Consider the following 23942-nt stretch of genomic DNA (forward strand, 5'->3'; position numbering starts at 1 on the left):
ATGATCATTGGCTTAAAGTAGCCTACAGTAAAAGATGGTTATGTGTAGGAGAAAGTAAAAATGTGTATAGATCATAGTGATCTGATTGTCCCTGGTGAGCAAGCCAAGGGCGACCGTGGCAAGGAAAACTTGTGTTGGCAATAGGAAAAAACCTTGAGAGGAACCAGACTCAACAGGGAACCCATCCTCATTTGGGTGATAACGGATAGCAGGGATTGATCTGCAGTCGTATTGTGTGTTAGACACTTGGACATCTTCTGTTATAATGAACTTCTAAGTTAACATAGAGTCCAGCTCGGTTTGGCACCAGAATGAGTTAAACAGAAGCAGAGGGAGGTCTGGTTTACTGGAAGCTCGGGAGCAGCGTGTGTAGCTTCAAACCAGAGGGTTGGCCTCGGTCTACTGCAGCTGGCAAAATCTCCAGGTGCCTCGGAATGGGTGGAAAAAGAAAAAAATGAAAATGACTGAGTTGTGTACTTTAATAGCCTCCCCACTGACCAAATAGATTAAAGTGTCCTATTATGCTTTTTCAAATATCTTTGATGCAGTGTGTCATGAAGCTGTATGTGAACACAAACTATCTGCACTATCTGTGCACGATAAATGAAGTTTTTGTCTACTACAAAAAAGAGACGGCTCACATTTGCCTAAACGAGTCGTTAGAAAATCTTATTTTTCTCTGTTACGGATCTGCGCTATTCCGTAACATATTTGCATAATGTTCGCCCACGTTCTACTTCACGGACAACTTACCTGCCATCTTACAATTAACGTTACCACACTCTTGTTAATGTGACCAAGTACTCATGCCAGGTTCGCTTAAACACTTTATAATATAAAAAAAACGAGAGCACACAAAATCCTTTTTAACTGTTTATTCTCCACCATTCACCAAAACTGAACTCTAACACTCGCGAAGTGCGCATGCCTATCTATGGCAAGCCCCGAGGGGAAAAACAAACACACTAAGTGCGCATGCTCCATGCCCTTACTGCCACACATTTGCGAAGTGCGCATTCTCGCAGCGCTGGCGTTATTTGTTTGGACTTTCCAAGATTTTTTAACCGGATTATCTTTGACTGGACATATTTCCCGGACTTCTCGCCCTCCGTCATCGGCCTCTTGGACTTCATTAACCCCGGTGAGAACGAACCATACTCGGTATACTCGGATATAATAAACACAGACTTCTGACATTTTCCGCTCGCGTTCACATACACGTACAGTTTGTTATATGTAGTTTGTAAATTCTGTTTGTTTGATTGTGGTGCACCTTTTTCGTTTACTTTATTTAGTTTTGTATAATACACGTTTGCTTTATCTACTTTTGTGTTTGTCCTTTTTGCTCATCTGCCTTTTACCGCAACACCTACACAAAGATAAAAGACCTCTCGATTTTTGTAAAATCTAATATAAAATTAGCTGGCCGTTACACGGTAAAACCGACGCCATCTTTTCTATGTATTGACGGGTCTCCAAAACCGCCGTTCAGTTAAGGTAATGGGCGTTTTGTTTTCCGACACACGCTGTAGCGGTAGACCAGTCGTAAATTACCACGCCATCTGACCAATCACGGCAGTGAGGGCTCACGGAAAAGAGGAGTTTAGACACATTTAATCTTCGAACTGCTTCACACGAGTCGTTTACGAATCATTTAGAAATGGGGTAAAATTAAATCTATTTTTTGACAAAACTAAAGTGTTAATCCAGAATCATTAACCTAGGCTTCCTGGAACACAAGTTAAGATTTTTATTTATTTTATGAATAGAGTTATGTCTTAATTTAAATTAGGTTTATTTATTAGTAGGATTGTGTTGTGCTAAATTTGGACTGGATCATGAAAAGAATTCAGATTATCTAGATTTAAGATCAAGAGCTGAAAGTTCAATGGCAGAGAAAATAGAAGTCACTGGAGCATGAAATAAATAGTTTCTCTTTCACAGATGCAGACACAATGGTTTTTCACTAGTTTAAAAAAGAAATCTAAAAAACAACTGGCTATTGAATGCTTATCTGGTTTTTTTTTTTTTTTTACATTTGCATCATTGTGCATTGGGAATTGTCCCCAGGGGCCAGACCGTCAATAGCAAATTCTACTGCCAGGTTTTAAGAAACGCCTGAAGGATAACATACAGCGAAAAAACAGAGCCAATCTCGAAACTTTTTAAAACCTCATCGTATTAAGTGCTACTTATTTTATTTGTTTATTTTATTTTATAAAAATCACTAGCACTATGTTCATGTATATACAGATTACACATTACTATGCTGTTTTTATAACTTTAATATAGTTTTTATGTATATTATCTTTATCGTTATACATATTTATTTGCTGCTGCAATTTAAAAATGTGTTCTGGGTTCAAATAGTTATTTTATCTTGTCTTACAGTATCTCATCTTATCCTAAATCTTCAGTGGGATGTTTAACAAGCACATATACTGTAGGTGTGATGGTCAGGTGTCTATAAACTTTTGACCATATAGTTTAGTTGTGAAGATTGTGGGGGGAGGGAGTGTGATGTCTGTGTGGCTGGAGGAGGGAGCACAGGGGGCAGCTGGGGATCCTGGCTTTAAACCTGTCGAAGAAAAGGTTCAGCACATCAGCTCTGCTCAGGTCTCTCTCTGTCTGTCCATTTTTCACCTTAAAACCAGTAATACTTCTCATTCCAGTCCACACATCTCCCACATTTTTCACCTGGAGCTTATTTTCTAGCTTGCTCATGTATGCATTACTGCACTCTCTCATTTACACTTTGACCTCCTCTGTATTTACCACCGTACTGTATTATTCCCATTTTGTACGACTGCGGTAGGAACTCCAGTCAACTTTCACAAACATTTACACATTACGGCAATTTGGGAACGACAATTAGCCTAGTCTAAATAAATCAAGATGATAGTGCAAACCATTAAGCCACAGTGCCACCATAATATAGCTAGTGAAACTCATAACATGCTGTTTTTTTAATGCAAACAAATAGAATTAAAGAGAGCAAAATATAATAATACAGGCAGATTGTTTTTGGATGTGTGGTTGGTAATTTGGGTCAAATTAAATTGTTGAATAAATAAGTTTTGAGGTGGTCAAGGTCGAAAAAAAAGTGTCCTGCAAACGTCACAGACATGACTAATGCGTATAATAGAAGGGTTGAAAGTTTCTCTCGTGAGTCTTTATTTGACATTAGTCACACTTGGTTTGTTTGACTTCGTTTGGATATAATGTCGCTTTTATTACTTTTTTTTCGTTCGGGAAACCAGCCTGGAAGTGGTTAAAAAACAAAAAAAAACAGGGTTTGCTAATAACATGCTGTTCTCAAATTACCTGAAAGTCACATGATAACACTTTGCTACATTGTAACACCTGGCACGTGCACATGAAATGCTGAAATCTACAGTAATATCACTTTTTAAAAAAAATTAACAATCTGACATTTTATCTTTGGACTACATTTTAATTGTGTCACTTGTGTTGCTAAAAGTCCTCTCTTTTGTTGCTCTATAACCAGACCTCCTTTTGTTTTGTGTGTGTGCGTGTGTGTGAGAGACCTGTGATTGCAGGTTGGGACTTGACGCCAGAACAGGGTGGGGTAACATTTCACTCAGTCTGTTTGCAGTTGACCTGGATGTCTTGTTCTTTAACCTGCTTATTTCATTGCTTAACTTGGGTGGATAAATAAAAACACTCAGAACTTTTGAGACTCGTACCTGGATGTTTTTCGTTCGCAGTTTGGAGAGCTAGATAACCAGTATATAACTTAAGAAGCCTTGAGGTGAGTAGGTAGCACAGTTAACTTGGCTACTGTATGTGTGTGGTGTTTGTGGTGTTTCTGTCTCAACCTGAATGACCTGCTTGAGTGCACATGTTTTCAAAAACCTATTTAAAGTTATACAGTAGTTTTTAAAGATTTAAACTCTTTTTAAAATTATATTTATGTTAAACAGTTTGACCACTATAGGTATTTTTATATGCATGTGGTTTTAATATTGTGAATTGTCAAATGTAATTCCATTATGTGTAACGTACAGTAATTAAAGGTTGCATAATTGTAAAGGTCAAAACATTGTCTGTTGGGGTGCTAATATTTTCTCCCCATGCTTGTCTGTCACTAAAACGGGAAGAATGCATTGTACTGTAATTATCACCATGTCATTCTGGCACGCAACAGCTTCAGATATTTGTGGAAAGTGAAAATTGGTGTAAGTGTTAATAAAACGTCTTGGGTTTGTCTCTCTTTGCAGAATTGGACAATGGCTAACACAAATGACAATAACCCACTGTCAAGTGAGAACTTGTTAACATGCCGAGTCGAGCGCTGTAACAACGTTGGCGATTGCGTGATTCAGAATGGATCGTACGTTTGTGACTGTATGCTGGGCTACTTAGGAGACTCATGCCAAGGAACGGTCAATAATGGAATAGCCGCCCCACTCACTCTTGGAGTCTTGGCTGTCATCGTCAGCTTCATTATCCTGGCGTTTCTTCTAGCATTTAGCCGGCAAAAGAAGAGGGAACGTTTATGGTATGATCATGGCAAAACCTTCCTCTTGCTTTGTCTGAAAACAGTTCTCGATTTAACAAGTTTGAAAATGTGCATTAATCTACAAACATTTAAAAGTGTGTGGGATCAATGACGTAATTGTATTTTTTTTCTTTTAACTGTGCTCCCAGGGAAAAAACCGATGAGGAAAGGGAGGCGCTGAAAAGGAATGGAGATGTTTCGCAGGCATAAATACTGTAGGTTTGTCACCTTTTTATTTCAACATAAAATTAAAACATTAACAAAAGGTTTCTTTGCTTTTTTATGTAACAAACTATGTTTATACACTGATCAGCCTTAACAATAACACCAATAGGTATTGGTATATTGGTAAATAACAATAGGTATCAGCTGAACTGAATAACACTATCAATTATATACCAGTAAACTGGTGACAGGATCAGGGGCACGCAAGGCTCAGCTATACCTGTGGGGACCAAAGGCCAGCCCGTCTGGTCCGATCCCACAGAAAAGCCGTCAGTGCTGGCTATGAGAGAAAGGTATCAGAACACTCAGTGCATCACACCTTGCAGATATTAATCTGATCAATCATGGGATGTGCTTGGCAAACAAGTCTGATCCATAGAGGCTCCAACTTGGAGCACGTACAATGGATCTGTTGCTAACAGCCTGATGCAGACACCACAGCACACCTTCAGTAGAATTGTGGAGTCATGCCTCGAGGGGTCACAGCTGTTTTGGGGGTGCATGGTTTTAATATTTTGGTTGATCAGTGTATCTTCTCCTTAATAAAACATCCATCTGGGCAACTAGGAATAAACAGAATGTGATTAGATATTGAAATCACACATGGGGACACACTTATTGCCATATGATAATATTGTTTTAATAATGTGTAGATCTCATTGTAATAGCCTAATATCCTTTTTGTTTGACTTTTTTTTTTTTATTGTAATTGGCAGTAAAGACAGATGGAGATCCTTCCCATGTGGAGAGCGTGACGAATTATGCTCTTTTGGACTTGCTGGGATTGACCTCTCAGTTGCTTAATGCATGAATGATTAGTGATTTTGCAGAGTTAAATAATGATATAAGATCTAAATCCTAATTACTTGTCACAAGACACCTTTATGAGATATCTTATGTTTTTATAATATTTAAAAATATTTTACCTAATTGCAAACCGTGAAAACAGTTGACCTGGTGTTAAATTTTTGGTTGCAAATCTTAAATTGTACAATATAAACGTTTTTGTTTATTTGATTTTCTATATTGTTAAATGCTTTGTTTTTGTAAACATTAAATATTATCACATCATTTTTAAAAAGGATTTTTAATATCCACTATAGTGTTTATTTTCCCTAATACCCACCTAAGTGGGTGCTTTCATTTTCTATTTATTCAGCTTATTAGAAAAAAAAATAAGTAAAAAGTTTTGTTGCGTGTAAATATTTGAGCAACTTTTTCCAATACTTTGGGACTACAAACATATGTTTAAGGCTTTCTTTCCAATACAATAAGAAACATCTTTTAAAATAAGACCGCCTTTAGATACTTTAAGGGGAAAAAATGGTAGGGATTTTAAGCTGTCATTTTCCTGAAAATGTTCAATGTTCAATAGGACCTGCTTCCTGATCTCATTTTTCAGTTTTGTTCTGTTTTTGTCACCAAAGGAAACAAAGTTGTTTTTTGTACGTACATATGCAGTATTTCAACTTCTGCAAAAATGAATGCTTATCACCATTGTTTGGTTGGAAGCAGGACTTTACAGCGTAGAGATGATGGGTGTCCTGTTACTTTGTGCTCCTTGGAGGCTCCAGTTGCTAAATGCGAAAGACGGTCTTTATCCATTTTGCCCAATTTTTTTTTTTTGCTCCATATTTTTTTTCAAAAACATTTTCTCAATTAAAAAGCATTTTGAAATATGTATCTTGGGTTGAAAACCCAAATGTTAAATTGTGCACTCTCAACAATCTAAGGCATTAAGACATTGCCAGTGTGGGTCCTACAGTATTTGCACGAAATGTCAAGTATTTAAAAAATGTGTTTTGCTTGTCTTTATGTAGCTTCAAATCTGACTGGTTAGTTTAAACCATGCTGCTCTTTTTATTGGTTTATAGAATTTCCCACTCTGTATTGGGTGGTTTGAGCAGCTCTTGAATTATGTATTTGAGGCAAATTAACACGTTTTAGTGCATTTGAGTTTTATAAGGAGAAAAATTTAAATATTCGAATTAGATGGTCTACCGCGTTCACATTTGTTTTCTGCACATACAAACACAGTCAAAATCTGGCTATGGGAATAAATTGTTGACAGCATTTCATGTTTGAAATTTCAAGTTTGCCTTGTTATATTCACTACCTTGATTTGCTTTTAATTAAGAAACAATTTTAACATTGTCAAATTGCTGTGATATAAAATGAGTCTAACTCTTTAAACATGCTATTATTAAATAAATAAAATACAAAAAATAAACCTCATGTATAATTTTCCAATACAAACACATTGTGTTGTTTATGATCAGGTGATATAAACTGTGTGTGATGAATAAAAAAAAAAAAACAGTTTGTTTATTTAATTGCAGCATAACATTAAACAGAAAACTTGCTTAGAGCTTAAACACATAAATTTACTATGTTTGTGTTTACAATGTCACATTTTAGTCTTTAGTAATCATGTATGCAATCTGTAATATTAAATGTAGTTATTGAAAGGATTCATTTTTAATAGAAATTTGATGTGTAATGTGTAAGATCATTTTACTTAAAGATTTTATATCTTAGCTTATTAATATGAGAAGTGTCTGAAAAAATACTAAACTTTTCCTCCTTCCTTTTTACCCACATAAACACACTTGCTTCGGTATGTAAACTGGAGCCACACCAAGACCAGACAGACCGGTCTCACTTGATTGCAGAGATAAAACAAGTTTTACTTCTGTTTTTTTTCCCCTTATGCATTCTTCTCCCTGAAACCATAACACAGTGTGTTTTCAAATGCTGATTCATTGACATCATACATTTATATCAATAACTGATCATTTTTATTAGTACATAGTGCTTAGGTACCAGATTCAACATATTATTTACAATATTTACATGTCAAGACATATTCAAGCATGCCAAATACTGTGTTCAGTGTCATACACTTTTACATAAATGACTACCTCTTACACTTGACAGGTAAGAAAGATATTCTTAGCAAACTTTACTAAAAGCTAAAAAAAAAATCTGTCTGATGTTTTCTCAAACAAGTACATACAGTAAACAAGGTAAATATATTAAGTACACTTGCATTTCCCTTGAGCGATACTGTCAATATATGTTAACATACTGGATTATAGGCCACACTGTGTTGAGAAACAGTTCATATTTTAGAGATATGATATTGAGAAGGCCTTTATAAACACTATGGACGTTTATTCACAGTAAAAGCGCTTTCATCCTTCAAACACAATTTCAAACTTCAATATCCTGTGGCAAAATCTTGGTTGTTCTTTGTATTCAACAACTATCCATCCATCCATTCCTCTAGGAACCTCTGTAGCCCAACTAGGGACCATAAAGGCCAATGGTACAGGAATTACCATTGTATTGATTCCCATTTTATGACCGTGGTAAGGCCTCTGGTCAACATTCACACGCACATTCACACACCAATTTGGGAACGCCAGTTAGACTAATCTACATGTCTTTGGACTGTAGGAGGAAACCGGAGTACCTGGAGGAAACCCACCAAGCATGGAGCAAACATGCAAATGATCACTGACCCAAAGATAGTGCTAGTGCCCAAGCCACTGCACTAATTCATCCTAATTCCATGTGACAGCATTTACATCTTTGTTGCATTTGTATATGTGTGGAAAATATGGAAAAATATTACATAAGTTATATATATATATATATATATATATATATTCCACATGTTTGGACTCAACGTATATCTCTATATAACCCATAATTTAGTAAAAGCAGATCAAAAGTAGCTTCTGAGTGCGCCATATGGAGCGTTAATAGAACGAAAGATGAAAGTCCAGCATGCCCTTTGATCACAGATCCGCGTCGTAAGGTTTCGCGCTGTATGAAGGGTTGACCGTGCCTTTCCTTGGTGCTTGGGCTCTCGGGTAGTCGTCCAGAGAGTCTCGGGAATACGGTACGCTCGAATTGCTGCTCGTGACGCTCCTCGCGACGCTCCTCGGCGCATAGGAGCGCGGGTACGGGGCCGGATTTGGCGCGCGGGTAACGGTCCGAGGCGCGCGCTTTGGTTCCGGAGTCTCCCCGCGATTGCGCCCGCCGCAGCATCGGCAGAAGCCTATGCATATGCTCAACCCTCCAAGCACCTCCATGATTCCGCCGATGTAACCCAGGACTATGCAGTAACCCACGCGGATGTCCGGGCTTTGCGGGTTGGTGAAGGTAGTAGTCGTGTTAAGGCTGGTCAGGAAATGCGTATACCACGAGATCGGGATGAGAGTGAGCACTCCTGAGCAGATAATCAGCAAGCCGCCGAGTCCAGCGAGGACCCATCGGGGTCGCTGGCTGGTCCAGCAGCGCGCAGCCGGAGTAACCACGGCCAGGCCGATCGCTGTGACGATCAACGACGCGATCATCATGCCTTGTGCGACCGGAATCACCTGGTTTTGGAAATAGACGGTGTCGGTGGATTGCTGGCCGCAGGTGATAGCAGTGCCTATGGTGGAGGTCTTGCAGATGTCAAAGATGCCCTGGGTAATCACCGTGTCGACGGACTGGCCGGAGATGCCGTAGAGCTGGCGCCAGTTCGGTGCAACCGTGCTGGTCAGGTCCAGGACCCATCCGCAGGGCGCAAGAACCAGCCCGATGATCAGAATCGCTGGTGTCCTCATCGCTGAGTCGATGGTTCGCACTCGCTCTCTGACGCACTCATTCAGCTTCGACCATCGCACTTTGCCTTATAAACACGCGAGAGTGAAACTGAGGGTGGATCCTTCTATTCATACCTTCTTATTGCCCTGAGGGAAGAGTGCAGAGCTCTGATCGAGCGCTTTCGTGAACGCTGCATGGTCTGAAAAGGAATCATTTGCATAAATTCAAGAAACCTTTTTCTGAAACCTCCTCTCAGTCGTCAATCCCTTAACAGCATGCCTTTTACTGATTTATATGTGCATGTGTGCAACATTATTTATTTAGAAAGTAATTTAGCAGCATTCACATACAGACAAAAGTATGTGGGCACCTGACCACTATACCCACATGTCTGCTGTAATAGTACACTCACTTCATGTTGGAGTGTAACTGTTGGGATTTGTGGTTATACACCCCCAAAGACATTATGGAAGTCAAGAACTGATTTTCCAAACCATTCCAAAGATGTTCAGTGGTGTTTGAAAGACACTCCAGTTCTTTCGCTCCAAACCACATCTTAATAACCCTCACTTTGTGAACACAGGAATTGTTGTGCTCGAACAGATTTTGTCTACACCCCTAATGGAAATCTTGATGCATAATTCTAGAGCATGCAAATACATACAGGGAAAAGCCACATGTGGCTTTTATGGTCAGCGCCACACATTTCTGGCCATGTACTGGATTAACAATTGCTTTATATGAACATGAGTAACATACAGTAACCAACATTATTTGATAAATATAAAATCATTCCTGTGGTCAAAAATAGCTTGGACATATTTATTTATATTTATTTAAATCCTGAAAAACTAATCTCTAACATCTTTCTAAACTTGTTGGTATTTTTAGACCGTATGCTTTTTGTATGGTGCTTGATAATATGTTTGATAACTTTTGACATAATCATGACACAGAGGAATACCTAAATGGTGTCTCGAAACTGCCAGACATATCTAGCATTTCACCGAGATTCCTTTCTCAGATAACACCACCTACTGTGGTGCTATACAAAAAAAGTCTTTTGTAATTATTAAAGTTTTATTAAAGTATTGTAAAACGTAAGCTTTTATAATCAAACTTTTGTTTGTAAATAAAAACATACAGTAGACATATAGCAGCAAATAAAAACTTTGGGTATTTTAACTAGAACTAAACTTTAGAACTTTAACTAAAATTAGTCAAACGTATGTTTTGTATGCAATTATCAAGTACACTGTTCTATTATTTAATGTGGCTGGGTAAATGGGTACATAGAGATGTCTGACTTTCTTTTATATACTTCCTTAGATTGAATAAATTAACGGCTTCTCATGATCAATCGTCAGAACAATTAATCATGGGAAGTAATATGTCAGAATTATGTATAAAAGTAAACTTTCTTCTTTGTTCTTTAGTATAGATCTTAAGACACTGAATGAAATGGAGCAGAACCTTGTGTTTGCTGCTGTTTCCAGTAGAGTTGATGCCATTTTTAACAACCTCACTCAGCAGGTCTGACCACATTAGTGCTGCAATTTTACAACAATATGACAACTAAATAAATTGGATTATCCTGCCGGGAATTAAGTCCAAGTCAACTGTATATTTGTTTTTTTTTTTATCATTAAAATGTTCTATTTTTGCTAATTTGTTTTAGGGAAAAAAAATATACGAAAAGCTACAACAAATACCATACAGATACTGGAAATTCAATTCTAAGGTTCCTGTTCAAATACTTTGCTTTGTCTCCATCTTGTGTTAACTAAAATAACATCACTTTAATTATTTTTTTTTATTTTCTCAAAATTAGTCCATCCATCCAGGAACCTCTGTAGTCTAACTAGGCACCGTGGAGGACAGTGGTGACTGTTGTATTTATTCTTATTTTGTATAACTGTGTTAGGACCAATGCCGATTACCCTAATCTGCACGCCTTTGAACTGTGGGCAGAACCTGGAGAACAGCGTTAACCACTATGCCACCGTGCTGCCAATTCTCCAAATGCAAAGGTGATTAATGAATGTTTATACTTAATATATATTAATATGTATAGGATATGTTTTAAAGATTAACAACAGCTAAGCCACTGTGGTGCATTTATCCACTTCTCAACTTGTGTTCTGGCTGTGGGAAGCTCAAGAATGAAAAGCCAAAATATTATTTTACAGATGTAAATAATTAGCCTAATATTTGTAGCTGCGGGGATTCACAAAAGCGTTGGTGAGGTCAGGTAAAAATGTTGGGTGGGGAGGCCTGAAGCACAACTGAAAAGGTGTTCAGTGGGGTTGAGGTTAGGTAAAGCCACATTTTACAAAGACATATTATGCAGTTGTTGTTGTCAGCTTTCTGGCAAAAAAATATTTGATCAAGAGCTGAATATAACATTGGCAGGGGATGGTCAGCACTGAGATTTCTCAAACACTTTGCTTTGGCTTCATCATTCAAAACAATTTGGCCTACAAATAATATTAATTTGGGCCTAATGTGTTCTGGCAGTGGAAAGTTCAAGAATTAAAAAAATCTGTAGCGTCACTGAAAAGCTGAAACATTATTTAAATAATGTACACGCTTACTTATTTAACTGGTTAGCACTGTCACCTTGCACCTTCAGGGTTGAGGATTTGCTTCCTCCTCAGGTCTACAGTATGTGCGTCGAGTTTGCATGCTCTCCCTGTGCTCCCTGGGTACTCCAGTTTCCTCCCACAGTCTAAAGACATGTAGGTTAGGTTAATTTGTGTTCCCAAATTGTCCATAGTGTGTGTGTGTGCGTGTGTGTGCGCGTGCGCTCTGAGCTGGATTGACCCCCTGTTCAGGGTATAAACTGCCTTGTGCCCTAAGTCTCCTGGGATAGGATCCAAGCCCCTGCGACCCTGTATACAGGATAAGCAGTGTAAAAGAAAAAAGAACAAATGAATAAATAAATATTTAAGTAATTTCACAAAATTGTTCATAAAATTAAATCCTAAATGAGGGGGTTTGTTAAGAACAGTGCAATTTAACACCAATATACAGCCTAGATCTTACAACAAACTATACAGGTACGTCTTAATGGGATGATACTTTTGTCTTTTTGTTATACCTTGTAGTGTCTTTAACATGATTGAGGATACATAACTAGACCTTTAACAAAAAGTTTGGTTTTGTTTTTTTTAAGTAAATATGTTAGCTATGTGGTGCTCTATGATAGTTACACTTGAATGTTATCGTTCAGTACTGTTTGTCTGCAGCCTGGTTTAGAGATAATCAGCGGGTGCTGTGCAGCAGATGAAGGGAGAAAGGCGGGTCAAAAGAGAAAACTGCTCGTTATGGAGTGAACAGGAACCACGACCTGACTGCGTCACTAACGGTTTCCTACTACATGACATGTGCGTGCGCGCGCGAGCGCGCGGGCTTCAGATAAACCGCACGAGCTCGACACCTCCACACGCTCGCGAGAACGAAACCAGAAAACATGAACTTCACGTTTGCTCTCTTAGCAGGTAAGTTAGCTTTCAGTCCTAGCGTTTGTATAGCGTCTTTATAATGATAAGAAATAATAATAATAATAAAAAAATTTAGATATTAAGAAACAAAAACATTGTGGTATAAAGTTGACGCTACTGTTACACGTTTGGAGCTTAAATAAAATGCTGGGCTTCATACATAAAGGTCTTGCATTGGTGTTCTCAATAACTAATTAACTAGACAGATAATACATTCTAAATGGTACATATAATATAATATAACATATATATAATATAATACAACTATAATAAACCAGCCATGAACCTCAGTTCAGTGTGGGGTCAATATAACTAAAAGTGAGTCACTTGAAACTGAGCTACTATACTTCTCCTGTCACTGTTTACCATCATCCCAATGTCATATAATCTATCAGAGTGTACAGTATATGATATTACATGATTTAAAACAGTTATTAAACACAGACAGAATTATGCTTATCGGATCATCTGTTATCATACCCTGTCATTTCATGCCCTTGTTTTCAACTGGCAAAGTTTCTTTACTCTAAAAATCAAAACAAGATGCAACTAATTTAATGAACGTATTTAATTACGAGTTCTTTGCCTTGTATTATATCTAATTATAAAAGATCTTAAACAAAATTGAGGGCTTAAATAGATGGGAAGAATTCCAAGTATATATGAACTCAGTATAGAATTTCTATTACAGAATCAAGCTAAGTGTATGCACTTCAGCCATTTTTCATATCAATTTATTAACACGATCCAGCTGTTTTAATATCTATAGCGCATTCATCAAAATACACACCATCTTTATTACTTATTCATTTTCTTTCGCTTTTTTTTCTTCTTAAATGTTGGAATTAGAGAAATGTAAGAAGTTATACAGTGTTAGGGGGACTTTGCATCATAGTAACAGTAGTTTTTATGTTTATGTTATTGAGTTTATGGAAGACCAAAAAAATCTGTTCAGATTACTCTTCAGCCACAAGTGCATGAGGTCAGGTAAGGAAGCCTGGAGCACAGCTGGTTTTCCAGTTAATCCAAAAGGTGTTCATTGGGATTGAGGTTGCAGTAGGTAAAGCTACAGTGTACAAGACATTCTATACTATTGTGTGCTTCCAACTTTCTGGCACCATTGTAGTGAAGGCACACATGGGTGTGGTGATCAGGTTTCCATAAACCTTTGAAAGAGTGTATCACACAGTGTATCTTAAAAAAAACATGTGGGTAAAGATTATAAGGCTTAGATCACATCAGATGTTAACAAAGTACATTAATCATTATACTAAATAAAAAAAGGAAATATAAATGTAGATGCACCCCATAGCCAATTCTAATGGAGAATTAGAATGAGAAAAGCACAAAAGTAACAAGTTGTATTGTTTCATCACTGTCCGCTACCATCTCCACATCTGATTTCAAACACCTGCTGATTAAGTGCTTCACAGAGGGAAGGCAACTCATGCAGTTATTCATAATAGTCAGCAGGTAACAATTTAACACGTTTAAATACCACATAACCACTCCGGTTATGTAATGCAAGGACATGCAGAAATGTAGTGAGGTAGAAAGTACAAATATTTGTTGTAGAACATAGTGGCATTAAAGGAAGTTTAAAAGTATCCATTAATAAAACAACTTAAGTTAGGTGCAGATACATGAAATACATAGTCAGGTACAGTAGTGAAGTAAATGTACTTATTTATTATGATTTGTTCCTTTTAGAGTACTTTATTAAACCGAAAGTGAAATTGTAATTTTCACATATACCAGTTAGGAAGCGCAGGGTCGGCCCATATAGTAGACATGGTTTAGGGCTTGACTGTAGGGCTCATACAGTAAGTGGCAGCTTAGCGTTGCCAGTGTTCAAGCCGCCAACCTTCGGATCAGAAACCTAGTAACCAACATCCTTAACTATATGAGCCACCTCTACCCTAGTTACCTTCCACGTCTGAAACACAATGAGAGTTTTTTTTGTTTTGTTTTTTACCACTGCTCTAGTGTTAATCTAAGAGCTACCAATCCAAAAAGGGAAGAGAATGATGCATAACACACAGGACAGCTACAGATACAATAGTGGTGGTGGTGACATACAGAAATTGAAACTTGCTCATGGGAAGAAAATGATCCTTATTAACTAAAGTAAAATCCTTATTATTTAAGTAGTACAGGTCACAAATGTGGCCTTGCACAGAAGGTGTAAACAGAAACATTATTTAACTTTAAATAGTGTTTCTGTTTGAACCTTCTGTGCAAGGCCATATTTGTGATAATTGGTGACATACAGTATGCGAAATGTATTGCAATATATTTACTGTACATATTTAATCACATAAAAAAACACGTGTACTAATGTACTAATGAGAAAAAGGTTACAGCACAATGCTGTAGTAGTTGGCACTGTGGCCTTGCACCTCCATGGCTGAGGGTTTAAATCCCACCTTCAGGTCTGTGTGCGTAGAATTTAAATAGTTTCTCCATGCAGAAAGACATGCAGATTAGGCTGCTGGGCATTTCAACACTGCCCGTGATGTGTGAGAGAGTGTGTGTGTCCTTGTGCACCGTGGCCTCCCGCTACCCTGTACAGTATAAGCAGTATAGAGAATTAGTAAGTGAGAGTAAGAAAAAGGTCACTGTAATTTTACCGCCTGGACAAATGGCTTTTTTTCGTAACTCTATTACATTCATTTCGTAAGGTCTGATGATAAGTGTAGGATGGGCTGCAAGCCTCTCAAGGACGAAAGAAAAAAATTCATCATGGACTTCCACTGTCATCTCATCTACAACCTCTACCTCCACAAAAGTGCCCACTACAACTATCGCTGCAATTACAACTTTACCTTCCAGCTTCACTTTAACCACAGCTGATCCAGCAACTATCACTGTTACCAGCACCACTAACATCACCACTGTTGGATCAAATATGACGGAAACTTTAAGTACAACCACATCACCAGAAATGTCCACTAATACAACTGAACATGTGGCCACCAACAGCACCATAACTGCCACCAACAGCAGCATCACCACCATCACTGCCACAGATGTTAGTACCACTATGCTCTCCCCCACTGCCAGCGGCACCAGCAGCTCCACTGACGTAACATCCACTCTGCCAACTTCAAGGCCTTTCTCTTCCTCAACATCTAATCATTCAACCACAACAAATGCAAGTTCTAGTTCAACATCCATCACATCATCGGTGACATATACCTCGTCTTCCGCTTCAACTACTCCACGAACAACACTATCAACAGTAAAGACAACATCCTCCACGGTGCCATCCAGTACATCAAAGGTCTCAATCTCTGCCGGTCCTGTCAAGGCACTGAGTTCAGGTAAGACATGTCTTGGATTGCTCAACTTCATATGTAATGTCGGTAATTTGTTGACTTACTATGGTCATAGCAATAAAACAAGAATATAGACAGAATAGCTATTTCACATTTAACTGTGGTATTTTACAGGCAATTGTGGGATTTTATCGGTCAGTCAGATATCATCATCACAAAGGTCAAAGGAGATAATTTTTCGCCATAAACTCCTTGCTTTTCAATACACTTTTTGTATTTCAGTACACAAGTTTTCGTATTTTATCATTAAAATGTTTTATACTGCGCTGTGAACCAAAAATGCACAGCTGTCGTTACGTCTTTGTCAATGTCTAGGCTTCAGCTCTTTAATAAGCATCTCAGTGCTCAGTGTGACGAGCACTGTTGATTGTTCAAACTTTTTCTTGATAATGTTCCAATACTGGCCCTTGAGAATACCAGTAAACTATAAGCATAAATTTTTCAGCTGATGGTTGACTTTTTAACTTTTTCTCGGTCTGGGATTGAGAATGTTTCTGTCCTATACTCTGCCATTTGCTCTCATGCTCGTTGTGATAAATCCGCGTCTCGTCACCAGTAACGATTCTCTTTAAGAAACTTTCACCTTCCTTAGAGTATCAGTCCAAATTTTGTTTGCAGATATTCAAACACTTCTCTTCATGTGCATGAATCATGAAAAAATGAATACACATTCCATAGCTAATACTGGCCAGATTCAATATACAGTAACTACAGAATATCACACTGGATCAGCTTTCTTGTTAGATTGCTCAAAATGATATACATAAATCATTTATTTTACTGCCAGATCTGTTTACAGCCCAAATGTACGACCCACATTCAAAAGACCAAAGTACAAATTTTACAGTGTGTAAAATTTGTTCCTCATCCAGTAAACATTGTCCTAAATATAAAAGATCACAGTCTTTACTGTAACTACAATAAAACATATTGGTATTTTTTTGCTATCATCACACCATCATACCTCATTCCATAAGAGATCTTGTGCACCGTACTTGATGTTACAAAAGCTGTAAGCAGTTTTTCAATCACTTGATTTTTTTCTCTTTCTCTTGAATTCACTAAGAAGAAATTTTGTAATGTTGTAAAAGCTTGTAATGCTAGAGAAAAACTGAAAGGTCCCGAAGACCTTCTCACGAAATAAACTTTTACCACATTTTACTGGTACATGTCACTCTTACCGAATGCACTGCTGTCTAGATATATAAATGTTACATAGACATCTCAGGAAAAACTTTTCCTCAGGAATAACATTGTATTTTTTAATTAGATTTAGATTATGTAATGCGTCCACTGTACACATTCATGTGAATTAACTTTTACTATACAACAAATAAGGTAAAATATACATGTGAGTTATGAGTTATGATAAATTAATTATTAAATTATTAACCTACAGTAGTTACACACTTAATGAGTATAACTTATACCTATAATACAAACAAATAAATAAATATCCTCCAGGTAGCCATTTGTATTTATTTTATTTAACTTACAATTAATGAATAAAGTCTAGGCTGGTCACCGTTTATTGTGTGTTTTCTCCACAGTGGGCATCGCCGCCATCGCCATTGGGTTCATAGTTCTGGTGCTATTATTACTGGGAGTAATGTATTACTTCAGAATTAAGTAAGTAAACTAAATCTAATTTCAGCCTAAATGTTAATCTCTTTCATGACGCTTAGATAGAGAGAATTCTCTATGAGGGCTATTAGGTATAATGTCTTCCTGTTTGAACATATCTGTTTGAAGTCCATTGTTATCAGGTGCTACTAAAGAGAAACAATGAGGAGAAAAAGTACCTTTCGGGTCTTACAATGTTAAGAATCAAAGTTCAGGTATGATGTAATGTAGCACTGACTTGTGCTGGTAGTTCCTTTAATGTTTTAAGTACATTTTTATACATTAACTTACAGGTCATTAAATAAAGACTTGGCACTATTTATAGCTGGACAACAAGGAAGAAATGAGTAATAAAGTCAGTGATTTACATATGGTTCTTACTGTGTGTGTGTGTGTGTGTGTGTGTGTGTGTGTTTGGTATAGGCGTCCTTCCTATGGTCGTCTACTGGATGACACAGAACGAAGCACAGTGGGAAATTTCTTCAACCCTATGTTTGATGGCTAAGTGCCACTTAAGAACATGGATCCACTTCAGACGGCCGGATTTGGATGATCAGAACCCGGCATGGACGAGTAGACTGTAACTATTGTAATGAACATCGTACGCCCTTTCAGTGAACTTGTGATCTAACCTGAACAAGTTACATAGGTGTGTAAAACTGGAAATGTGAAGTTCTTATAAATAAGTGATTTTATTTGACAGACGATCAAAGATGTGCACTTACTGTTGTTGAGGTATTAGATATTAAATGGTGAATACAATAGATGCGTCAGTTCAGTAAAATGAAGTGTTCAGTTTTTGTTATAACATTAATATTAAACAATTTGAAAAGTTTAGACATTTACAAACTTGTAGTGCACCTGTAGAGGCTTTTGAATAATTACGTTAATTTATGTTTATAGTCTCCCAATTGATATTGGGAACTTGCAAGGAAAGTCCTTTTCACCAGTTGAATTATGTCCATCTGTCCTCTTGTTCTACTTCAATGTTTTGTAAATGTTAAAATTCTATTTAATGTCGTACCACTGTTTTGCTTTTACCAGATCTCAGGGAGAAAAAAAATAAAGTGATGACTACAAATATGGTTGTGTGGCCATATTGTCCAGCTCTGATCACTTACGTTATCTGTCTTAATGTTTGTATATCTCTAATGTTACTTCAAATACATTTTCAGTACCTTTTTTCATTAAACCTCATTTCCTCTCACTTCTCTCTCTGAAATTCAACGCAGTCTAACCCAATCCAACTATCTGTCATTGTTCTTTTCTCAAAATGATATCACGGCAGAACGCTATCATAATTCATAAATCACATGTATATTTTCCCTCCCACATTCAGTTTATAACAGACTGTAGAATGTGTTACTGAGCATTTAAGAATCTTTTTACCTTATAATAACGAACAGTTGAGAGTTTTATTTTCTTGTCAATATAATAATAGGTGTTAACTGGTAGCATGCAATTACACATGGAAATGGTCAAGGCTGTAATTAGGGCCTAAATAAAGCACTAAGCCAGTAGAGGAGATGAAGTCACTACATCTGGGTGTTTGATTGACATGATTTTTCTTATTACATTAATACTGCTTTAGCTTAGTAGTGTAAGAAAATGATTATTTTATGTAGTGTTTTGTAATTGTTTTTCTCCTTACCACTAAATCTAGTCTAGCATGTTTTCCGATTCATGTCACCAAATCAACTTCCTGCTTGTGTTTCTGACCTCATTTTGGGTTCCACATCAGACCGCAATATCTTTTGAACTGTAGCTTAGGTAAAATATGTAGGCAATATTTGTGTGAAGGCCTGTGAAATCCCTTCACATGGAAACGCTTTACATTTTCTACTGCATAGAATCATACACTGAAAAGTAGATTAACAAAAATGTTTTGCATTTGCATGTATCATAGGCAAGGTTTTAGCATTTTTAAATTCTGATTTGACTACAAAAGGGAAAAGGGAGACTACTGCACAGGAGCATCAAGGATCAAGAAATTTATTTGGTATGTGTCTGTATCAGTGAAATTTAGCTCTCTAGCTTTTAGATCTAGCTTTGACCCAAACATGACATCCGAGTAAGGAAATCACACTTAGCTAATAAGGCGCAATGTGTGTTAAACTCGCTTCCTTATCCTGTATACTCTTTGTGGACAGAGAGCAAACACAAGGTGAAGAAGTAAATAAGAACTCACAAACACACATGAAAAAGCATCTTTTGTTGAAATATGCAATACGATTTTGATCCAAATCTGATTTTCCCCTTCTTTCACTGTTGGAAGGATTCAGCAGCATGTGACAGGATTTACAAAGCTGGCATGTTTATGATGGGTGTTTAAGTCAAACTAGGACTTGATGATAAAATTTATTTTGAATGAAGGTGTAAAACAAAATTTTTTTACAAAAGATTTCAAGCACTTCTTAGCTGCAGCAGAACATTTGAATAGTGCGAACATTTTAAAGAAGATCGTTCTCCCTCTGCAGTCATTTTAACATTCAAAGTGTGGAACTCCCAATCTTTAAAAATCGACAGATAACTTGTTGTCAACTTGCAGAAGAGATGCTTCTGTCTGTGGAAACTGTACACACAATCATTCATCATCATCATCACTTGCACATTGCAGGAACTCAGCTGAAAGTTATTGCGACATCACCACACAGTATTGACCTTGATCTAAACCTCTCCACATTTTTGGGTTCCTGGGAGGCCAGGTTCTCAGACGTGAAGGCATCAAGGTTTGATCATGGCCCTAGCATACTGAGAAAATTTTCTACTTTGATGGTATCCAGGCACTAGTGAAATGCTGGGATAAGTGCATTAGTGTAGCAGCGGATTATACAGTATAGAGAAATAAATGTTGGGGGGTTTTAATTCCATAACTGTGTTCTGTTATCCTGAGCAATCAAAAGTCTTGGTTTGAATTGAACGGCCATCATAGTTTCATTCTGATCTGTTTTAAATTACATTAGACAATAAAGCAAGGCTGATAATCATTAGGACTTTTTGCATCTTTAAAAGGAACAACTTGCCTAGGCATGGAATGATAGGGTTCAGGATGACCAGGTTCTGACAATGTTTCACTACTTACTTTAAATTTAACTACAATTCTGTCAATATTAGAAAAGGGGATTAAGGATTCCTAGCTCTCTTGAACAATTCACTCTTTAGCCTCTCAGCAATTCCAGGCATGCTTAAAGGTGGGGATTTTCCAATCTGAAAAGAAGGAAACAAAACTAATAAGAACTTATACCGATAAGAACAGATGTTGTTCCATATATTTTAGGTTAAAACGTCTGGCGTCTGTTTACTGCTTGCATATCTATGTAGTTGTGAATGCATTTCCTGTATGAAACACAGGATGTGGGTAGTGTGGAGGCTCAGCAGGCTGTCTCACATTTCCAGTTTCTGTAGAAATGTAACTTTCTGTGCAGGTTCTCCATGTGTCCATGTGGCTTTTAGATGTGAATGTGTGTGTGTTCATGAACTGTGATGGAATGGCATCCCATTCAAGGTGTATTCCATCATAGATCTGGATTAACCTCCAGATCCACTCCAACTCTAGATGTATGGACACCTACTGAACAGCTAAGTCACTGGCAGTCTTCAAACAATGTCTAAAGAACTATTCTTCCTTTAGTAAAATGAAAAAAAAAAGCACCTTCAACAATGTTGTAGACCGATTGTATTAATGCTCAATAATGTAATGAACCAGTATAAGGTATATACAGTATAAGGTGTATGTATATTGATGGAGACCTCAAAGTTCTTATATAAGTAGCGCAAGATAAGGGCATCTGCCAAATGACATAAATGCAAATTTAAATGTAAAAACACTTCCTCAGCACTCCGTGGGCTAAAACAGGTTTGTTTTCATAATCAGAGAATGTTGCCCATTGAAAGGTTCATGGTGTGGTTAAAGGGATCTTTTCTGTGTTTTGCCATTCATATAAAGCGCAAATAAAAGGATGCTAAAGCAGATAAGGGCTAATGAGTGGGTGCTGAAGTGAGAGCGCTTGATAACCATAATGATGACACCCTTGGACGCCCTTCTGGTAAAAAAGCTGCTCATCCTGCTACTCCTCTGGCAGTAACTGTGGCAAAAGATGACAATTATGGAACAGAAAAGAGGAAAAAAAAATTATGCACACTGTGGCCTATAGCCAAAACTCGTTTACACTTCCTGTAAAGTCAGTAACCAAGTGTAACCAAGAGATGTCAGCAGTTCCTCTTTACAGTAAGTTAGGTGTTCGTTCCACTTCTACACAGTGACATGTAAAGTATAGAACAACAACAAAAAACACTCACCAGGGAGGATACATTTTTTTTAAACATTTTAAACATTCAAAAAAAAGATCTGAATGAAATCTGGAAGTTCAGTCGGTTCATACACTGTACACTGCTCATAATAATACTTAAGCATTGGTCAAACAGAGTTTAGGACTAAATTAGCCTATTCTTTGCTCACCAAAAAGAAAGTCACACACTAATATTTTATCGGACTGCTTTTTGTTTTGTACAAAAGTCCCAAAACTTCTTATTGCTGTTGACCAGTCCATGTGTGAAAATGATGTCTCGTGCTCTCTCTTTCAAAATTTGAGGCTGATGAATCTTCACCATTATGTCCCCGTCGTCAGGGAAGAAAAATTACATTTTTGGAAAAATCTGGTCATTCAGTATATTCAGGTCGTCAGCTGACCTCGTGTGTTACAATGTTGCTGAACCTGACCAACAGTAACACTGCTCACACAGGCTTATACGGTAGGCACTAGGCATGATGGGTGCATCACTTCATCTACTTCTGTTCTTATGATGCACTTGTGAAATTGAGTGATTTGATTTGAAGCTTTTAAGCGATCCCCATCACGCTTATTTTCATAATCCATCAGTATTTTTTCTGACTACATTTGCCCCACAAAGATGAAGGCTCACCAATATCCTTCCAGGTTTAATAATTCGTCAGACAGTTCTGAACCCAATTTTATTAGTTTTATTAATCTCTTCAGTTGTTTTCTTTGTTTAATGCAGAAAAATAATTTGCCCCTTTTGAAACAGAGTAACAGCTTTGCCATGACCACATGATATATCTTCTGCATCACTCTCGCACTTATCTTCTATACCGCTTTTATCCTGTATTCAGGGTCGCAGTGGGTACACCCTGGACCGGGTGCCAATCTATCACAGAGACGGGAATTGAGCCTGGCCCAGAATTGAATCTGGACCCTGGAGGTGCAAGGTCACAGTGCTAACCAATACACCACTCTGCTACCTTCTCACTGCATTAGTTAGGGTTAAATTTTGCTTCCAGCTGAGCCATATTAATCACTGCAGTAATTATCCAATGGAAGGTTTTAACTTAGTTAAGGTGATTTTTTTGGGTGGCCAGTGTATGATCGGTTTATTGGGCATCTTGGCTCATTTGATGATTGACCTGTTTAGCAACTTTACTGTCTGTTTACATATTTTTCGAAGCGAAGAGACATGTCACTGCATTTACTAATTTTACCAAATTGCATTTACTAATCTTGAAAAATGGTGTAGAAATTCTACTGTGGGAGTTAATACAATTTGAATAGGTTTGCTTACTATACATGTAGAGAACAAGAACATTATTATCATATAATTAAAGAGGAGCAACTCATCAACATTTGTTACTAGTTCATTTAGTTGTAAAGTCCACTGGTTCCCTGCATGTGAATTTACCCTCTGATACGTTTCCATATTTGATAGAGTTACAACAAGAACAGGAATTTTATGGCTTAATAAGGAGATTAATATAACTTGCTAATTTCTTTTGGAGTTTAATTGAATATGTTCCCCTGCTAGTGTGAAACATACATTTTTACTGTCATCTATACATTGGGAAAAAAAGGTTGCAACGCACACATGCAAAAAATACACAAAAACACAGAACAAAATATACTAATTTAGTTGATCAACTGCAGACTATTAAGTCATGTTGTAATACCGTAGTAATAATTAAACCAGTGACCATATTTCTGAACCTGAGGTGTTTGCTGCATGTTACTGCACCATCATTTTGGATCATGTTCTTGTCATGATCATTACATTTTATATATTTAGTTAAGTGTTCACCGATATACAATTAAAATTATGGACAACAAGAAGTAATTTTATTTA

The 23942-nt window shown here is 37.2% G+C and overlaps 2 protein-coding genes and 1 long non-coding RNA gene across 7 annotated transcripts; 2 read left to right on the plus strand and 1 right to left on the minus strand.

Moving 5' to 3' along the window:
- Positions 1-3576: 3576 nt before the first annotated feature.
- LOC128545659 (uncharacterized) lies at positions 3577-6993 on the plus strand. Of its 5 annotated transcripts, XR_008365883.1 has the most exons (5): positions 3577-3772; positions 4242-4522; positions 4672-4737; positions 4925-5040; positions 5464-6992. It is a non-coding gene; the product is annotated as an uncharacterized LOC128545659 (long non-coding RNA). The 5 variants fall into 5 exon arrangements; XR_008365881.1 differs by having other exon boundaries at positions 3579-3772; positions 4672-4741; positions 4925-6993; XR_008365880.1 differs by having other exon boundaries at positions 3580-3772; positions 4925-6993.
- A 1171-nt stretch (positions 6994-8164) lies between these two features.
- cldn23.1 (claudin 23.1) lies at positions 8165-9493 on the minus strand. Its single transcript, XM_053516155.1, has one exon. It carries the CDS (start codon positions 9364-9366, stop codon positions 8551-8553), a length of 816 nt encoding a protein of 271 aa, XP_053372130.1. The 5' UTR covers positions 9367-9493; the 3' UTR covers positions 8165-8550.
- A 3234-nt stretch (positions 9494-12727) lies between these two features.
- parm1 (prostate androgen-regulated mucin-like protein 1) lies at positions 12728-19017 on the plus strand. Its single transcript, XM_053516154.1, has 4 exons — positions 12728-12846; positions 15531-16172; positions 17738-17816; positions 18234-19017. Exons 1-4 carry the CDS (start codon positions 12819-12821, stop codon positions 18313-18315), a joined length of 831 nt encoding a protein of 276 aa, XP_053372129.1. The 5' UTR covers positions 12728-12818; the 3' UTR covers positions 18316-19017.
- Positions 19018-23942: the final 4925 nt, after the last annotated feature.

The sequence above is a fragment of the Clarias gariepinus genome, chromosome 17, assembly GCF_024256425.1.
Source record: "Clarias gariepinus isolate MV-2021 ecotype Netherlands chromosome 17, CGAR_prim_01v2, whole genome shotgun sequence".
Lineage (NCBI taxonomy): Eukaryota > Metazoa > Chordata > Actinopteri > Siluriformes > Clariidae > Clarias > Clarias gariepinus.